The sequence below is a fragment of the Miscanthus floridulus genome, chromosome 8 (assembly GCF_019320115.1).
Source record: "Miscanthus floridulus cultivar M001 chromosome 8, ASM1932011v1, whole genome shotgun sequence".
NCBI classification, from domain to species: Eukaryota; Viridiplantae; Streptophyta; class Magnoliopsida; order Poales; family Poaceae; genus Miscanthus; species Miscanthus floridulus.
In genome coordinates this window covers 149,046,790-149,067,004 of record NC_089587.1, presented here as the reverse complement: position 1 = coordinate 149,067,004, position 20,215 = coordinate 149,046,790, and the positions used below count along the sequence as shown (strand labels likewise).

Sequence of the window (20,215 nt, the reverse complement as noted above, 5' to 3'; positions counted from 1 at the left end):
CCTGGTAGAAGAAAAAGGGAAACAAAGAAGGACGACAGGAGACAGCAGTGGCAGAGGGAAACAGTGGCACAATGACCAGCAACGATAGGCAGAGACACGACAGACAGCGACATTGATTAAAAGAAAGGCAGCAGCACAGAGGACAGACAGAGACAAGATAGGCAAGACAGGGCAGTCACCGAGAGAGTGAGATAGATAAAATGTGGGACGACGACATTACACGGGTCGGCCATCAGGGCGTCCAAGGGGCAAACAGCAGAGAGGGGCTAGGCTAGGATGAGCAGAGGACGTGATGGCTGTTGACGCTGCAAACCACTCCCGTCACTTGCAAAATTTTTACTGCCAGGAAAGGAGCCGGGAGGATAGACCAGAGATGGGGTGATAATGACATGAGTATAGTACAGTTACATATTATATATAGAACACGTACTACACTACACTAGTGCAGACACTTCTAGTCTACCATGACAGTACGTCTCATGAGACCCAATCAAGTCACATCAAGAAAATTAAATGAATATTGTGCTTTGTCTCATTATGTGTTTATGCATCATCCGATCCGATTAACTTCTACCAATAGTTATTTCACGTAAAAGTTTGTACTTCGCACTAACCCATAGAGATAAAATACTTAAGCGCTATTTAATTACTTTGCCCAATATAGTTTGTCAAAAATAGCATTTTAAACATAAACTCAAATATTTCAAAATTTAAAATTCAAAAATCTAAGAGACTCGTTTCGGAAATTTTTCTTAGGCCTAAATCGCGGCGCTAAAAAGGATCGTAACACCGGGGTGTTACAACCAACCCCCCTAAAAAAGAATCTCGTCCCGAGATTCGAAGCTAGAACCGAAAAAGGGGAACGCGATCACATTACGTAGATCAGGGATTACACGAAAGATTACACGACTTTGAATACTAAACCACATGGGGAGCTAGGGATACCTGGTTAAGAGTAACCTGGTACAACCGAGACTTAATCCAAAAGTCGAGATAGACGAGGGCAATGGAGAAACAAGAGGATAATGAGTATCCAAAACATGGCGTAGCACCAACAAATCCAGAAACAGTCGACTGAGAAGTAAAACATCGTGAACCCTAAGATTGACTACCCAAAAGGGAACTTGAACTTCTTCGACGAACCGGATCCTTTCTTTTTCTTCGATCACACCATCACCTCAGACAGACGAACCTAGCTTCACAACATCGACTGGATTTCGTAGTTCTGCTCCGAAGGAGAGGGGAATGGGAATGAAGGAGAAAAGCAAGGACCAAGGGTTACTTATAGTGGAGAATGGAGGTGGGGAGCAACACACCGGAGTGGAGATAAGATTGGACATGTTGCGCTCCCTGCGTGAAAGATGGAGGGGGAAATAAAGGAGAAGAGGGGAGGTCTGCTCGACGAGGCAGGCGTGCGGGCGACCATGTTCACAAAAGAAGAAAAGAGGGAGGGGAAGGGGGGGGGTCCGGTACGGGGACGAGGCGCGAGAGTCGGGAGCCGACCGGATGCTGGAAAAGGAGCAACGCACAGTGCACAAGGACGGCGAGCACGACACGATGTCACGGTCACGCGAAAACGGGACGATAATGGACCCGACATCGACGGCGTTCGCAGGGCACACAACGAAATAACCCGGCATGCGTAGCACGGTCAACTAAGCACAGGGCTTGGGACAAAACGTCCACTCTGACTTTGCAATTACTCCCGACTATCCACTGCTGACCTTCCTCGACCACATCCGTCTTTTCTGTAAACCCAGATCATGTCATACTTCCTTTCTCCAAACCATCTCTTGTTTACCTGGAGAGAACACTGCAAACCCGTGGTGGATTTCCCGTTTGAACACCTGAACATTTCCAAGGAGAAAACTTTAAAACAAAACAGTACGGCGGTGTAACTTGGTAAAGGTACTTGGTTAACAACCTCGATACCAGCGCGTGCCGAGCAGCGTCACATGTGGCAGCTGTTCCACATGGAGCCCTCAGTTTCGTCGCGGCACCATAAGCTTTTAACCAGGCAACTATCACCAACGTACACGCCATGAAGGCAGTGGGGTCATAGACCACAGAGTAAGGGGGTATCGCAAGGGAAAAATTCAACAACAAAGGTTTCCCTCCACAACAAGGGACAAGGAATTCAAATCCAACGACGGATTTGTTTTTAAAAGATTCAAGTGTTCTGTTGGGACATCCCAACGTTAGTCGATACAGTGTCCAATAACATCCAATCACGGCTGATCTGCTTGGTCATCTGAATGGACAACTACTCTTGTAACCCGCTTAATATCGCCCTTGAAAACTTGGAGCACGCCGAACGAGGCTTTAAAGTAAATGAACGCAATAAACACAGCGAAATAATTAAAATGCACGTTCCAACGATCTTATGGGGTACAACGTACAGCATTCATGCTCCATTCTTGACATAGCATTCACCTATGGTCGGACGATCTCAACAACTACGGAGGACGAACAACAGACAAGAGTAAAATACAGGGGGACAGCAACGAAAAACACTACTACTACGGGCACAACGTCCCAAGGCAACTAGTCTACATCCTCGAGGGACAACGGCTGAGTGAGAGGAACCAAGGGCTCTTCATCTGACACTTCTGAGGGTGGAGGTGCGGGCGGTGCTATAACACCAGTTCTCCTTCTTTCTGGCGGGTGGAGAGGGATCCCTTCCAAGATCGGGGCATCCTGTCTTCCATTAACTAGCGACCTCCGCCTGGCCCTAGTGAACAGATAGGCCTCACCCAGCTGATGGACATGCCGATCTTCAGCCTCCTTCAGAGATTCCTCCATGGTAGCCTCTCGGCTCTCAGCAGCTGCAGCGCTGGCATGCGCTTCGGCGAGCTGCACCTGGAGCATCCGGTTGAAGACCTCGGCTTCCTCGGCGCGCCGAAGGCACGCCCTCAGCTCCAAGGCTTGCCGGTCATACTGCTCATCTAGTGCGAGCAGGTATGTGGTCAAGTGCACCCCGGTGGGACTGTCCTCTTGCGCATCCCGCCCTTGCAAAGCCTCCATGCGAGCCCTCCATGCCCGCCGATTCTTGTCCAAAGGAGGAAAGAACCGCATGGGGTACGAGGCAATGGGTTCTCATAGATCTGGCAGAGGTACCGCAAGGCTTTGCGGGCCACAACCTGGTAGGTGTCGACGAAGCGAAACCCGGTTGCGGTCACACTCCAGGCTTCAGTGAGGTCGGGGAACTCTTCACTCTTCCCGATGTAGATGGTAACCTCACACCGCTCGGTGCCATGCTCCTCATACTCACGGCCCTCATACTCAGGGCGATCATTGACTCCGAGCTTTTGTAGGGTGGCATGTAGGATTCTAGGAAACCCTCAACAGTTCAGGCAGTAGGTACTAACCCAGGCTCCTGCCATCTCTAGCGGTGGTTGCAAGGAAGGCTGAGCTGAAAAGCTGGCTCAAAGGAAAAGCTAAGCGAGCTAAAGTGCGCTGAGTGGTGGTACCAATGGCTAAGCCAGGCTCTACTTATAAAGGCGGAGCGTTCAGTGGTCCTGGCGTGGTTCACCAGGGTTCCCACGCGATATCACTACGGCGGATCGACCAAATTCCATGAGTTGAGGTGAGCGACGTGCGATGCCATTACTGACTAGTACGACTGCAGGGCAAGGGTCTGACAAGAGCGCAGAAAGGGGTATGGGGAGACGTGGGTCACGACCGGCGTGAACCACGGGTGAACGCAAAACACGAAGCCATAGTTCAGACCTAACTCTAGCACAGGACGAGTCAGTCGTGCACAATACGACACACGTGACACCTATGGATGGCGTATCTGCAAGTAATACGAGTACTACAATGCACAAACAGGATATGCATGAATGCACGTCCTATACGTCCTTTCACTGTTGCCAACATATAGGGCAACCGTTCTCAGAGTTTTGGCACATCGTTCTCTCCCTGTAACTAGCCGATACTATCGGACTATGCTCGAGTCAGCGTACCTGCAGAAACTTGATCAATCCTATCTAAGTCAGCAAAGTGCCAACTATCCTGGATATATAACCATAGTAATAGGGCTACTTATATAACTTCGCATATAAACGCCCTAACTTTTTGCAATAATGGGTTGTCAAATTTTTAGTTTAGAAAAGGTTTTCGAAGCTTTATTTGCTCATTTGTGCTCTGATACCACCTGTGGCAGAACCGCCTAATCTAATGCCTCACAGGAGTGCTTGTCTTCCATTAGACACTAAGCACTCGAGGGAGAACACTAAATTACTCGGTTCCGTCGGACACACCCCAAGGGAGAACCCGAAAATCCACATTTTTGCCATCAGGATCACAAATGAGATAATAAAGCTTACATCATTCGTAACCATTTCTTACATCACTTTTAATTCAACATCAGAGTATAATATTTATTAATATAACAGCGGAATGAAATCATATTATCAGAGTTATAAACAATTTAATTGAACAGCGGAATAGAAACATGTGAACAGAGTTACAGCAGAAATAAACCTCTATTAATGACATGATGAAGTATTGATATATATAGACTACGGCAACAGATTATGAAACTTTCATTTATAAAAGTATTTGGTGAGAGTTATAAATAACAACTACGATCGCAGCGTAAAGGAATCCTCGCTGAGCCCACCAGGAGGAATCCACACACAAAGGTCAGCTCTAGCGTCCACCTGTCACCTGCAACAGGGGAAATAAAACCCTGAGTACTCAATTGTACTCAGCAAGACTTACCCGATAGGAGAAAAGAAAAGACTCCAAGGATATGCAAGGCTATTTGGTTTGTGGGTTGCATTTGCAGAAGCATTACTAAGCGTGCGTCCTTATATTTGATTTTTATTAATAGCCGCATTGGTTCATTAACTAACCATTCTATGTAAGCACCTATGCTACTTTCAAGCAAGTGGTAAGCAATCAGATTTCCTTTGTCCATCTTCCATCTTTCATCTTTCAGTTCTTACTACGATGCTAAACCATAGACAAGCCGTACCGGATAGCCCGGCGATTCGCGAATCAATGTCCCCAGCTGGGTACCCCGAAAACACACGCCCCGCTTGTACCCCAGGGCACAAGCAGGACCAACCCATCACTCTCCTGTCCCGGGTGTCCAGGTCCCCGTCCAAACTGGGACTCCAAGCCCCCGCCCCTGAGTCCCGGACTCAGTGCGGCTGCAAGGACCTCCTCCACCAAAACAAAACCCTGACAGTCGGTCCGGAAAGAGCCGGATCCGCGACAAGAGAGCAACAAGCTTTCCAAGCGCCCATACACAAGTATGTGCTCGGGATAATAAGTCTGTGACCTGCCTAGAGTCATATGCAACGATCGGTCCTTAACCGACCAGACAGGGAAAAATAGTGTAACCAAGCTATGCCCCGTGTCCACGGCGACACAACTCCTTACACTCACCAATACCCAAACCATATCCCTGTCCGGTCACCATTTTCCTTTCCACCATTTTATATATTCCAAGGTGATAATCATATAGTAACATATTTCCTATATCTCGCGAGTGACAGGCAATCACTCGACTTCTACCGGAGTCCTGTAGCATAGCAATCTACACAATCCTAGTCATACTAGTAAGACTCATAGGATAGATATATATATGCAAGTGGGTTTCATTCAACTCCTTAAAACTTAATGCACAAATATAATTTAAACTGCAGAAAGGTAGAGGTTATGCACCGGGGCTTGCCTGGGTAAGATATATTTAAAGTTAGTATCTGCATCTTCAGATCATCCACCATCAACTGAATAGGAATCCCATTGCATCATCTTCGGATTCCAATCATCCTTCAATCGATCCGTTGATCCATCATCGTACCTATACGATATGCAATGCGATGCAATGCAAAGACATAATTATCGATTGCAACCGTGACTCGTAAAATACGATTTACGTCTCTCGAGTTAATGGGCTAGTTCTGACGACGACCGTACTCAGCTACGTATCCATGTTGTCGAATCAATGCGTTATTTCCCACTAATTGTTTAGTTATACAAACCCAAGTTGTTTCTTTATTGCATTCTATCGATTTAATCCGTTATTCGGAATAGGCATCATTAGCTACCTAGCAAACTAATTATTATTGAGCTACAAAATTTACAGTGGGTAGATTATGATATTAGTAGTTTACTGTCAAATTTTTAGAGTCAACACTATTAACAATTTCCCACGAAAATTCCTACAAGTTTACCTTTTCGTAATATTAATTATCTCTAATTAATTATATGTCTTCAAAAATATAATCAAACTTTGTGAACAAAATCTACTAGCAGGTAGTTCATGATTTTAGGAATGCAACAAAACTGGTTTTACAATTTTTGGATTCCCATATCATTTTATATTGATTTTATAAGTTTACTTTACCAGCTAAATTGGAAATCGCTCTATAAATCGAAAAGGGCCGGCGCAACTAAATTGGCCCAGTAGCTAGGCAGCCCAGTCGGCACCAGCCCGGCCCAGGCGGACGGTGCCAGCGCTGATGGCCCACGCGGAATGCGCGGCCCAGGCGAGGTGGCACGCGACCGGCCCAGGTGGCGAGCAGCCAGCGCCCCAAACAAACTGGCCCGGCGCGATGGCAGCGAAACGGCCCAGTGCGGCCTGCCCGGGCGCGGTGCGAGTAAAGGCGCAGACAGCCCCGCGCGCAGGCAACTGACCAGCCCAACGGGGCAGGCGGCCCAGGCAACGGCGGACAGCCCACAGGCGCAAGGCAGGCCAGCGGCAGGCCGGTCCAGGCGACAGGTGGCATGGCGCAAATGCGAAACAGCCCCTGTATTTTTCTTAAATCACCCCGCTGGACAACGTACTATTTACTTGAGTCATGTATTTACGTAAAGAATCCTGTATAACGTTTCTTTCTTGGATTTTTACCCTTCCTCACCTTGCTTTCTTCTTCCACGAACAGAGCACAGCGGAGTCCGGTCGGCAGCGGCAAACCTCCGGCCACGCGCTCCACGACAGCGGTGGGGAGGCGACCTCAGGTTTTCACGGAACCGGGCGCACCCGCAGGAGGACGTAGCTTGGCCCGAGCTACGGCGAGGAGCTCTGGCCACGCGCATCGGTCGCGAGACCGAGCGGCTCCACGGTGAGGGTGACTGCGGGCACGCAGGCCCATGCGCGCTTGCCAGTGGAACCGACGGCGAGGAGGCAGTGGTGGCACGGCCCGGCGGGGTCGTGCGGGTCGTGGCTGGAGAGGCGGCTTGGGCACGCCGAAACGGAGCAGCATATGGGTCACGGCGGCGGATGCGCCGGCATGTGAGCACCGAGACGACGTGGGGGAGCCGCCACCGGCTACGGCAGCAGGCGGGCCGCACGGGGAATAGAGGCGCCGCGGCGTGCACGGACGCACCGCGCGCGTAGAGGCAGCAAGGGCACGGCCAAGCCGGAGTGCAGGGCGCACGGCAGCAAGGGAAGCCGGGCGCAGACGACGGCGGAGCTCTGCGGCCCGGGTGGTGACGGCGCGGCCTAGCGTGCACGCGCGCGCGGGGAAGAAGAAACGGCGGGCGCCGGTGCGGGACGCGCGGGGTGCTGCGGAGCTCGCGGGCAACACGGGCGCGGCGTGTCAGCCCGGCGGTGGCGCGGGTGCGCCTACGCTCGCGATGGCCAGGCAGCGGCGACTGCGGTGGTGGTGCACTGCGGCTGCTGCGGCTATGGTCCAGTGCGGCCAGGACCGAGGGACGCGCACCGCGCGGGGAAGACCTGCTCTGACGCGGATGGGGCGCAGCGATGGCGGGCGCGAGGCAGGAACCGAGGAGGGAAGAAAAACAAGATGCTTGGTTGGTGAGGACGGCTTCGGCTACTGGCCTGGTAGAAGAAAAAGGGAAACAAAGAAGGACGACAGGAGACAGCAGTGGCAGAGGGAAACAGTGGCACAATGACCAGCAACGATAGGCAGAGACACGACAGACAGCGACATTGATTAAAAGAAAGGCAGCAGCACAGAGGACAGACAGAGACAAGATAGGCAAGACAGGGCAGTCACCGAGAGAGTGAGATAGATAAAATGTGGGACGACGACATTACACGGGTCGGCCATCAGGGCGTCCAAGGGGCAAACAGCAGAGAGGGGCTAGGCTAGGATGAGCAGAGGACGTGATGGCTGTTGACGCTGCAAACCACTCCCGTCACTTGCAAAATTTTTACTGCCAGGAAAGGAGCCGGGAGGATAGACCAGAGATGGGGTGATAATGACATGAGTATAGTACAGTTACATATTATATATAGAACACGTACTACACTACACTAGTGCAGACACTTCTAGTCTACCATGACAGTACGTCTCATGAGACCCAATCAAGTCACATCAAGAAAATTAAATGAATATTGTGCTTTGTCTCATTATGTGTTTATGCATCATCCGATCCGATTAACTTCTACCAATAGTTATTTCACGTAAAAGTTTGTACTTCGCACTAACCCATAGAGATAAAATACTTAAGCGCTATTTAATTACTTTGCCCAATATAGTTTGTCAAAAATAGCATTTTAAACATAAACTCAAATATTTCAAAATTTAAAATTCAAAAATCTAAGAGACTCGTTTCGGAAATTTTTCTTAGGCCTAAATCGCGGCGCTAAAAAGGATCGTAACACCGGGGTGTTACAGGGCTTCCGTCTTGACGACGCAGATTTGCGTTTCGGCGAGCCTCGTACCCAAAATGAGTGAGGTGTTTGGGTCTTCTGTTGGAGCATTATTTTTTGTAGGTAAAACAATGTGAATGACCTATTTTGCGTTTGGGTCACGGTTTGCATACTCTGTTGGAGACAGTATGATGGGTGGCCATCCATGGATCCATCATTTAATAGCGCCACGGGTGGCGCCATCATTTTGCCATTTGCCATTCGGCACGGCACGTTCCGTTCCGTGATGCCCTTTCAATGCCGTCGTTGATCGGGACCGTTTGCTGTGCTGGTTCTGCCCGGGTCTCTCTGTCGTGTGCCGCGTCGCGATACCGCCGGCCGGGAAATGATCGTACGAACGTGTTGCCGATAAGCGCTGCGCTACGCCGCGGACGCATGGGCGAAGCCAGGATTAATCGTCGTCGGGGTCAGCACAAACCCATAGTGCTAACATTAAGGTTGCGATAATACAATACCATACATAATATCAACAAATGTAAAATAGCATTATAGCAAAATAATCCCAATCATCGATTGGAATTGTGGCTAAAAAGTATGATTAGTATTTGATGCGGTGCCATCTCTTCTTGCTTTTGAAATATCTCCATCATTTTTTAGTTATTATTGGGTGGGGTCATTTTCTTTTCAAGAATCGTTCCAAATGTGCATCTTGATAGAATGTAGAATGAAAAAAGCACGTTTCTTTGCTACAACACAAACAATAGAATCCTATATCTCTGAATTAAGATTTTAGAACTTTAGATTATATAACTGAAAGATAAAAGAAAACCCAATTACCCAAAGACCTTACATTTTAGACTTGATAAATCAATAAAGTGCAGACAAGAGACATCAATGTGATAAATCAAGAAAATAGATCATTATAGTTATCAATTGTAGAATCAAGTTATTTGATGTACCTCCTCCAGGTATTTGAGAGTAAGGATCAGAGAGCATATCGCGGTATCACCGGCATCAACCGGGTGCTGACCCTGGCGAGTCGCGACCTGTCGATCGTCGCGGCCACCAGATGCAGGTGGATTTGAGATGGGAAAGGGTGAGTTACCATCGGAGACTCGGAAGCGACGTTTTGACTTTTGGGATGATGCCTGTAGACTCGGACGTATGGTTCATGAAGTGGAAAATGGGCCTTCAGGGTGGACTTATTAGCCTGCACATGCAAGCTCCTTGCATAATTGTTGCACACATGCAAGCTTTGTTGCACACATGCATAATTGTTGCACACATGCAAGCTCCTTGCATAATTGTTGCATGTGCGTGTAGACTTGGTCAATGGGCCGGACGGAGCTACCACGCTGGACTAGCAGGCTACCGGGGCCGTTTTTTTTTTTTACTGGGGTCTACGGTGGTGAAAATTTAGTACATAAAGCCGGCTGGAAACCGTCGGTGTCGGCCGACCCCAATGGATGAACGTAGCTTCACCACTGCGCGGACGGAGCGATCGATCGAGCCGTGCGTGAATCCGATGCTTCACAGTGATGGATGCTTTCTTTCTTTCTTTTCGCTAAAGGGAGAGAGGCCCGGCCCGGCGTCGGCAACGACGACAACAAGGCCAGGCGCGCGTTTCTGCGGACAGGCGTGGCTCCTGTGCATCGTCACACTTGGTGGATGTTCGTCCACAACGCAGAAAGAGCATCGATCGGTGTCCAAAAATCCAGCCGCAAGGAGACTCGTGTTGATCATCTGGTGTCTCTGATACTGGCGCGACGACAACTGGTCCATTAATAAGGTCTCGTACAGATAATATTCTGCAAAAACGGAACGCATGTCATGTGGCTCCACGCGGTACACCTTTGTTATCATATCAAGGCAGATGATAACAAAGCAGTACACCATTCGCTGGGGACTGCTCCGCTCCTAAACAATCGACCAGCTGAATCTCTGGTGTCAGGCAGATAGTGAGATACATCGCCTATCCTTTGGGTCAGCTAGCCAGCACAAGGGTTGAGGCCTCTCCTCTACCGCTGCAAATTGCAGACACACAAATACTTCTCCATGTCATCGAGCAAGCTGGATTTAATCTCGCCGTCTCTCAGGCACTCCCACGGCCCACTCACTCATGCTGGCATCTAGAGATGGGCGTATCGTGGACCAATTTTCCATGCCTTCAGTCAAACAAGGAGACGGGCCGGGCCATTCACTCGGGTTACGCTGCGAGAGGCTGAAAGGGACAAGCGAAGAGACGGGCCGGGCCTTTGCTCACACGAGGATGCCTTGTTGGGTTGGTTGGGTTCGGAATATTTTCAGGGTCGGAACTCCTAAGAGGCCTGCCTCCATAAATCTTTTCATAAGCAATTTTAGTTGTTTTGTTCATATATCTAATTTATAGAGGTGGTGGTGTACTGCTTTCAGAAATAAAATCAAAGAACTTCTTGAAAACCGTCTTTTGTGACTAGTTTGTGTATAGAATTATAGATAGGTTCAGCCAATGGTGGAGACATGTGGCAGTAATTATTACCCCATCTGTCCAAAAAAAAAAAGAGTGCCATTCTCGCTTCCTGAGAAATTAAATATTTATAACTTTGACTTATTAATATTTATGGTACATAATTAATATCATTAGATAAGTTGTTGAATATATTTTTGTAATAAACTTATTTGGAGATGTCAATATTGCTAATATTTTTAAAAAACTTAGTCAAACTTAAGAAAGTTTGACCGACACAAATACCATAATGACGCTCTTTTTCGGATTAAGAAAGTTTGACCAATAAGAATCCCATAGTGACATTTTTTTGGATGGAGGGAGTATTTCTTATTAGTTCCCACTATTCACTAGAGGAGATTATAAGTAAATAAGCCTTGTCAATTATTTCTAGATTGTTTTTCTAGAATATATATCATTTGATTGCCTAATGTTAAATGTTTAAACAAAATAAATATGATGTGAAGTATTGATTGGCATATAAATCATCCTTTGGTTGGCAGGATTGAGGCGTAGGAAAATTGGAGGAAAAAATTCTTTGGAAGCCATTGCACGGGAGAAACATGGGAAAGAAAACATCCACTCCGATCTCATTTTTCCAACACGCGCGCGCACGTAGGATCAAGGTATATGACAAGCCAAAGACTGCAGAGATATGACTTTAACTGGAATGAGCACATCAAAATCATAGAGATTGGATACGATCGTATAGCACTAGCCCATCTATAATTAAGGAGCTTACCTCGATAAAGAAGCCAGTACCTCCATATGGATCCCCGTTCGGCTTGCTAAATCTTGACTGAAACTAGCTGAAAAACACTGTTCTGGCTGAATTGTCGTGAGAGAAAAACACTGTTCCGGCTGAAAAAATAAGCCGAACAAACTGAATATGGGGTAAGCCGAACACTAGTTCCAATAAATTTCTATGTTTTTCTTTCCTCTGTTTTACATATACATTCCTATCATATTCCGGTGTTTTTCCTATTCCTACATTTTTTCAATCCTGTATTTCAAGGGGACCTAAGTGTTTAAATAAAATAAATATGATGTGAACCATTGATCTGTGAGCAATATTCTTTTTTTTTCTTTTTATCTTTAATTTAGATATTTAGCATTTTTTCTAAAAAAGACGAAGAGGTTAAAAATTATTTATTGTAGTTTTTTAAGCTAGCATCAAAGTGGTTAATTTTTTAAGCTGGCATCAATATTTTTTTAAAAAGACAGTAGTATCGTATAATTTTTGTCGATACTAGCTGAGTTGGTCCCTCTGTATATGAATTCTGGCTTCGCCATTGTATTCAGGTCACCGAGGAGTATCAGAAAATTGCCAGACGTTTACGAAAAATATCTCCAAGAAAAGTATAGTCAATCAGTCTGTTCGTTTGTTGGTTTCAGCCAGGGCTTATCAGCCAGCCAACAGTGTTTTCCTCTCACAATAAATCAGCACCAGCAGGGCTTATCAGTCCAGAAATCAACCAGCGAACAAGCTGAATGGCGTGAGTAGAAAGCAAGCAATGAACTGACTGAAACGGAACTAGGCGCATTGTCATCCGCCAGGAAAAGCGGGAAACTGCGCAAAGCATCAAGTCGTGCAGGGAAAGGCTTCCCTTCTCTTTCACCCTCCTCCGCACGCAAGTGCATGCCTGGTGTTGCGTTCCGTGTGCAAATGCGCCTGCCGTCGCCCATCCGGTCGACGATCGAGTCGACTGTCCTGCGAAACTAATTAACCTTGCCCATCTCAGTGTATTAGTGAGCATAAATATGCATGCGTGCCGATAGTTACTCCTGCTCCGAAGTGAAGTTGTTCTCTACTGATTGGACAGTTTGACCATGATGAGTAAATAAATAGATGACAGGCTTAGTAGCGTATTCTAGTGATCATTAAGAGTGATGTGAATACAAGAAGATTAGTGATGACCACCTGCGGACTCAAGGCGCTTTCATGCCTACAGAGTAGTATTTGTTTAGTTATTTATTTCGGGCCTCATCCGCCAAAATAAACGCACATATTGCTTCTCGAGAAGTCAAAACTTTTTAATTTTCATTGAAAGTTTATTTTGATAAGCGAGATGTGCGTTTATTTTGAGACGAGTGGAGTATTGCACTTTCATACGGTCCCAAGAAGTACGGGTCAGATTTCGTACATGCTTCCGTAAGGCTGTCTCCAACAGGAGACTAATCAGGAGACCCAAACCTAAAATGAGTCTCCAATAGAATATATATAGCCTTCAACATAGTAATTATATGGAAGACCCATTTTTTGTGTCAGGAGAGGTATAACTCAAATTTAAGTATCCTCTCACCTGAAGACCCATTTGCAGAAAAGGGTTTTCTTTTGGGGCTTGTTGTTGGAGAAGACAAAAAATAGGTATTGATCCATTTGCCTGTAGCGCTACCCAAACGTGAAATGAGTCTGGTATTTTAGGTAACGGTTGTTGGAGACGGTCTCAAGCCTGAAAGCGCCCTGAGCCCGTTCTCGGAAGGCACACACGTGGCCGCTTCTATCTTCTTGGGCCTAGTTTAGTTGCCGAAAATTTTGGCAAAACGACACTGTAGCATTTTCGTTGTTATTTGGCAATTAGTGTCCAATCATAATTTAATTAGGCTTAAAAGATTCGTCTCGTGGATTTCGTCTAAACTGTGTAATTAGTTTTATTTTTATTTATATTTAATGCTTTATGCATGCGTCCAAAGATTTGATGTGACGGAGAATCTTGAGAAATTTGACGTTTTGGAGGGGAAGGTTTCTCGGTTTGGTGTACACACAGCTGGTGCTTGTCTACTAGTACTGGTACACCCTGACTGGTTCGTCTCTCCTTTTCGCAAAAAAGAGCTAGAAGATGCAGTAGCAATATTTGTCACTTGTTGTGGCCTTGTGGTTGAGGGTGAGGGGAGCGAAGGAGCACAGCACGTACCATCCCTGACTTGTTCTGCTCTGCACCGCATGCAATCGTTGTGGTGTTCGGTGTCCCCTGTCCTCCAAGGAATGGGGGACGATCGTGGTATTCTCGAAGCAGATGTAGTGGGGCCAGCAGGAAGTGAGCTGATTGCTGTAGCTCTTGTAGGTACCACGCAGGATGCATGGTTAACAACAGGCTGCTCACGAGTCCAAACGGGAGGCGGTGCTCGTTTCGGCACGCCACGCACGCCCGCCCTCTCGCTGTTACGGCGCGGTCGTTTGCACAGCACGGTCAATCGAGGGCGAGGCTGTTTTCACACACGTGTAGCGTATCGGAAAAGCAGAAGCTTCTTTCCTCGAAAAAAAAAGGCAGAAGCTTCCGGTCTGTGCAACTCGGCGAGTGCGAGCAGCAGCCCGCTTGGGGTCGAGCCGGCCACGTCGCTGGCAGAGGAGGATGACACATGTGCCGACGTGAACCATCTCGCGCCGGCTCGGAAGTCGGTACGCTGCACCGGCCGGCCCCCAACGACGCAGCTGACCTGGCCGCGCTCGCCACGGCACCGAAAAAGCCCAGAAACGGCCGAAACAGTGGCCAAAAGCCCAGAAACGGCCGAAACAGTGGCCAAATCACCCCGACCGCGCGGCCCCCGCCGATCGCAGTCGGACGGACCGCCACGCCTTGGCCGGGTTGACCGCGGGGCCGGGGTGGCGTGCTGAGCTGACCCGGCGCGCGGTAGAAACGGAGGACCCCGAGGCCCGGGCGGCGGATGAACCAACCACCGATCCCTTTCGTTTCGCCCCACGCACTGCCGAACTGCAACTGCCATTCCGGACTCGTGCTCCTCCTTCCTTGCGTGCTTCCTTCCCCTTCCGCCCTCCCCGCCTCCCGCCTCCCGCCTCCGCCTGCCCCGCGCGGTATTTTTATACCGCCCTCCCCCACCTCCTCCCCTACTCATCCGCTCGCCACGCCACGCCTCCTCCAAGCAGATACATACTCTCCGCCTATACTAGACTAGATAGCTCACGTGCGTCGCTCGCTCGACGTGTAGCCAGCGTGATTAACCGCTTCTTCTAAGCAAGCATAAGCATTTGATTCGTTCCTTATTTTTTTTTTAATTGTTGTTGGCGCGGTCCGTAGCGATGGAGGTGTGCTGCTGCTCCACCTCGTCGTCGTCCGTCCTCGCGGGGGGCGGCCACGGCGGCGCCGCCCGGAGGCTCGCGGCGCCGGCGGGTCGGTGGGGCGCGGCGGCGGGGTTCGGGAGGGCTGTGGTGCTGGCGCACCCGCTCCCGCGCCCGGCAGCGGCCAGGCCGGCCCCGCGGCGGGGCCGGGCGCGCAGGGGAGGAGTCGTCGTCAGGGCGGTGTTCGAGCGGTTCACGGAGCGGGCCGTCAAGGCGGTGGTGCTGTCGCAGCGGGAGGCCCGGGGGCTCGGGGAGCCCGCCGTCGCGCCGCGCCACCTCTTCCTCGGCCTCGTCGCGGAGGACCGCTCCTCGGGCGGATTCCTCTCGTCCGGGATCAACATCGAGCGCGCGCGGGAGCAGTGCCGCGGCATCGTCCCAACCAGGGACGCGGACTCGCCGACCGCGCCGTCGTCTAAGCCCGGATCGGGGCTCGACACGGACGTGCCCTTCTCCGCGACCGCAAAGCAGGTCTTCGACGTGGCCGTCGTGCTGTCCAAGAACATGGGCGCCAGCTTCATCTCGCCTGAGCACCTCACCATCGCGCTCTTCACCCTCGACGATCCAACCACCAACAATCTCCTGAGGAGGTAGGTTCTGTTATTTGTTTTCCATTATTACAATTGATTTCCAGATCAATTGCAATGGATGACATTTACTTATTGATCTCATTACCGCCTATAGTAAATACAGTAGTATGGTTAAATGCTTAGACCATTGTCTGTCTGCGCCTATAGCACAAAGGAAGTTTGGCATCTAGTTGTACAAATACGATATTGCCATTACCCATTGTGGTGCTCGTTGTCTAATTTGTCAGTACACGTGTTCAATGCTAGCCATAGAGTTATGTTTTTCAAAAAGCAATTTCATTGCAGTAGCATGATGGCATGATCGATAGGTTCATCAAAACGAAAAATGATATTAGTTTCTTCTCGTCCTTCCGTTGTTTGGGCCTCATTGATGCATATTGTCGATTGTTGTAGTTTGGGAGCGGATCCCACTCACCTAACAACAGTTGCGGTTGACCGTCTGCAAGCGGAGCTTGCGAAAGATGGCAGAGAACCTGCTGAACCGTCGTCTTTCGAAGTCCCAAAGAAAGCCCCTGCTGGGACCGGAAGATCTGCCTTCTCCCACTCCTTGACTAAAAAGAAAGGTTAGGAGCTTGAAGTTCAGTCAAAGCTTACACTCATGTTTGTTCTACTATAAGACAAGTAAAACCTCAATGGACACTTGCATTATTTATCTTTTTTCAGATAAGGGTGCACTGGATCAATTTTGTTTGGATTTGACCACACAAGCTAGTGGAGGTTTCATTGATCCTATTATTGGCCGTGAAGATGAGATTGAAAGAGTAGTTCAGATAATATGCCGACGAACGAAGAACAACCCTATTCTTTTGGGTGAGGCGGGTGTTGGCAAAACTGCAATTGCCGAGGGGCTGGCTCTTCGAATTTCAAACGGAGATGTCCCCATTTACCTTGTGGTAAGCTTCAGCTTGACTTGCCAGTGATGATGGATCTAAAGTTATGCATTTGTGATCTGCTTTCAGATAAGTGGTATATTCATATTTAAATTATTTACAGGCAAAGCGTATATTGTCACTGGACGTTGGTCTACTTATTGCTGGTGCAAAGGAGAGGGGTGAACTGGAGTCTAGGGTTACTAATATAATCCGTGAAGTCCGGGAAGCAGGTCAGTCAGTAGTGCATTCTGAAATGTTACCAGATACGGAGCTTCTGCACGTGGTCATGAATGAATATTAAAAATCATAAGAACTTTATGCAGGCGATGTTATTCTTTTTATCGATGAGGTTCACAATCTTATTGGATCTGGAACTGTTGGAAAGGGTAAGGGTTCTGGTCTTGACATTGGCAACTTACTGAAGCCCGCACTTGCTAGAGGTGAACTGCAGGTATTAGATTCATCTGATTTCTTGCTTAGTGCACTCGTTCTGTGTATATAGAAAATCATACCTTATCATATTTCCTATCTTATGGACAATATTTGTTTGCATTTTTAGTGCATTGCAGCTACAACTCTAGATGAACACCGGATGCATTTTGAGAAGGATAAGGCTTTGGCCCGCCGCTTCCAGCCAGTATTAGTAGATGAGCCTAGTCAGGTACTGTGGTTGTCTTCTTATGAAAGTGAGGTAGTTTAACATGTAAATTTCTCTCTCAGCCATTTTTGAAACTAACTGCAGGAAGATGCTGTGAAGATATTACTGGGTCTTCGTGAGAAATATGAAACTTACCATAAATGCAAATTCACATTGGAAGCCATCAATGCAGCAGTTTATTTGTCAGCAAGATACATTCCTGACAGACAACTTCCTGATAAGGCTATTGATCTGATTGACGAGGCTGGAAGTAGAGCTCGGATGGAATCATTTAATAGGAAGAAGGAAGGGCAGTCTTCAATTCTCTTGAAGTCACCAGATGAATACTGGCAAGAGATAAGAGCTGCTCAGGCCATGCATGAAGTGGTAATGAAAAATTTATGCACTGCTTATATGATTTTATCTTTTTGGTCCATCTAGTGAGAAAAAAAATTCTAATATTATTGTCCTTGATTACTCAGGTGTTATCTAACAAGGCAAAATATTCTCCAAATGAGAATGCTCAAGAAAGTGGTAGTGCTAACGTTGAAGCACCAAGTCGAGACAATATTGAGTCAACATCTGCTTCATCACTCTCAGCTGATGAGTAAGTTTTATCAGTCAACATGTCATACAAGATAATCTCATGCCCTACATATCTTCTCACCAAAGAGCATTTTGAATGCAGACCAGTTGTAGTTGGGACAGAGGAAATTGCAAGAGTTGCCTCATTATGGTCTGGGATACCAGTGCAGCAGTTGACCGCCGACGATAAAAAACTTCTATTAGGACTAGACGACGAGCTCAGAAAACGTGTCATTGGCCAAGATGATGCTGTTGTGGCCATATCTCGTGCAGTGAAGAGATCACGTGTTGGCCTTAATGACCCTGACAGACCTATTGCTACGCTGCTTTTCTGTGGTCCAACAGGAGTTGGTAAAACAGAGCTCACCAAAGCTCTAGCAGCTAGTTATTTTGGATCGGTAAGCCAATCATATTCTGACCATTGTGTTTTTATTTGCACAATGCTTATGATTGATTAAATGGAATATAGCCTGATAAGATGTTTGCTTTTGTTTTCAAAATAGGAATCTGCTATGCTTAGGTTAGACATGAGCGAGTATATGGAGAGGCACACTGTGAGCAAGCTCATAGGCTCTCCTCCAGGGTACATTGGGTATGGTGAAACTGGTACTTTGACAGAAGCAGTCAGGAGAAAACCATTTACCGTGGTATTGCTGGATGAGATAGAGAAAGCTCACCCTGATATTTTCAACATCCTTCTCCAAATCTTTGAGGATGGACATTTGACAGACTCACAGGTAATAGATCAGTGAATCCTGTTACATGCAACAATAGTTTTTAAACAGTGGACAGTGGAGTTACTGAACCATAGGAGACAAACCCTATCCCTGGAAACTTATAATAAACAGTCAGAATTCATTATTTTCATTACAATTTATTTAATATACGACCTATTTGGAGTGTCATTCAACACATGATTGTTCATATTAAATATCAATGCAATTTATCATTATGCCACTCTATACCATATATTTTAGAAACTTAAATAGTCCTGAGCCTCTCCATGTAATCTTGCATAGTTTTAGGATGTAACATAGGTAGTTTCTGATCCCTTTTTAGTTCTGAACATGTTTTATTTACAATGGGACCTTGTGTGGACTGCAGGGCCGTAGGGTTTCCTTCAAAAATACGTTGATTGTCATGACTTCGAATGTTGGTTCGACGTCAATTTCAAAGGGAAGACAGAGCATAGGTTTCTTGAAGGAAGATACCGAGTCAAGCTCGTATTTCGCCATGAAATCCTTAGTAATGGAAGAGCTCAAGGCATTTTTCCGTCCAGAGTTGCTCAATAGGATTGACGAGATGGTTGTGTTCCGTCCTCTGGAGAAGACTCAGGTTTGTTTCTTTTACATTTTGCTCTGAAGTAGTTTTACTGATAATTCATAGACCTTTCCATGGCATTAGCCACTTATGGCTGTATGAAGTTCATAGTTTAAGTCATAAAACTATTGTGCTAACCTCATAGCACATGAGATGCTAATGGTAATAACCTCATCATATTTGCAGATGCTGGCCATTCTTGATATCATCCTAAAGGAAGTCAAGGGCCGACTTTTGGCCCTTGGGATAGGTTTGGAGGTGTCTGATGCAATGAAGGACCTGATTTGCCAAGAAGGCTACGACAAGAGCTATGGCGCTCGGCCTCTGAGGAGAGCTGTCACCCACATTATCGAGGATGTCATCAGCGAAGCGATTCTTTTTGGCGAGTTCAAGCCCGGTGACACGATACTGATGGACATCAATGCAGAGGGGAAGCCATGCATGAACCATCTGGACCAACAGATAGTCCAGGTCTCTGACCCAACACGGACATTCTGAAGCTCTGTGCCGGACTTTCTGAAGTTGTACTTCCAGTGTAGTAAATTAGATATCTAATCTTTTATTCTTTCAAGCATCGAGATTATTAATTCTTTCATACGTAGACATATAGAGTAGTATTTCATCTTCATTTTGTACATATGTCAACCAGATGGTTCAGATAGGGGAATCTGGTCAGTTATTGACGTTTGAAATTTTTATCCAACTGTATGTATATTGTTGAATTGTTTCTGATTCAACTGGCCATTTGTATCGTTCTTATACCGTCGTCCATGCCTCCGGTTGCCGGAAGTTACAGTTATGAGTTATGACTTGTTCTGTTACCATTCAAATCACCGAAATGCTCCACCGCGGCGTCCGTCCCGTGTTTGGACGAACTGACACTGCGTGGTCCACGTATTTTTTCACTAATCTCGTCGAGTGGCCAGACTTATCGGCCCCGTTCGCTTGTCTTAAATTTGGCTTGTTCGGCTTGTTTTTTCAGCCGGAACAGTGTTTTTCTCTCACAACAATTCAGCCGGAACAGTGTTTTTCAGCCAGTTTCAGCCAAAATTCAGACCAGCGAACGGGCGGGCCGA

The 20,215-nt window shown here is 47.3% G+C and overlaps 1 protein-coding gene across 1 annotated transcript; it reads left to right on the top strand.

Annotated features, from left to right (window-relative positions):
- Window positions 1–14,886: 14,886 nt before the first annotated feature.
- LOC136477356 (chaperone protein ClpD1, chloroplastic-like) lies at window positions 14,887–19,898 on the top strand. The gene is made up of 12 exons (XM_066475481.1): window positions 14,887–15,725; window positions 16,119–16,288; window positions 16,389–16,618; window positions 16,719–16,827; window positions 16,921–17,048; window positions 17,157–17,258; window positions 17,340–17,621; window positions 17,717–17,841; window positions 17,923–18,217; window positions 18,323–18,556; window positions 18,924–19,154; window positions 19,326–19,898. Exons 1-12 carry the CDS (start codon window positions 15,100–15,102, stop codon window positions 19,635–19,637), a joined length of 2,844 nt encoding a protein of 947 aa, XP_066331578.1. The 5' UTR covers window positions 14,887–15,099; the 3' UTR covers window positions 19,638–19,898.
- Window positions 19,899–20,215: the final 317 nt, after the last annotated feature.

Bases quoted from the DNA above. Each gene is read 5' to 3' on its own strand.
- LOC136477356 (XM_066475481.1), top strand. From the start codon at position 15,100: ATGGAGGTGTGCTGCTGCTCCACCTCGTCGTCGTCCGTCCTCGCGGGG. The intron at 16,828-16,920 runs GTCAGTCAGTAG...AACTTTATGCAG, and splicing joins CCGTGAAGTCCGGGAAGCAG to GCGATGTTATTCTTTTTATC. The intron at 17,622-17,716 runs GTAATGAAAAAT...TTGATTACTCAG, and splicing joins CTCAGGCCATGCATGAAGTG to GTGTTATCTAACAAGGCAAA.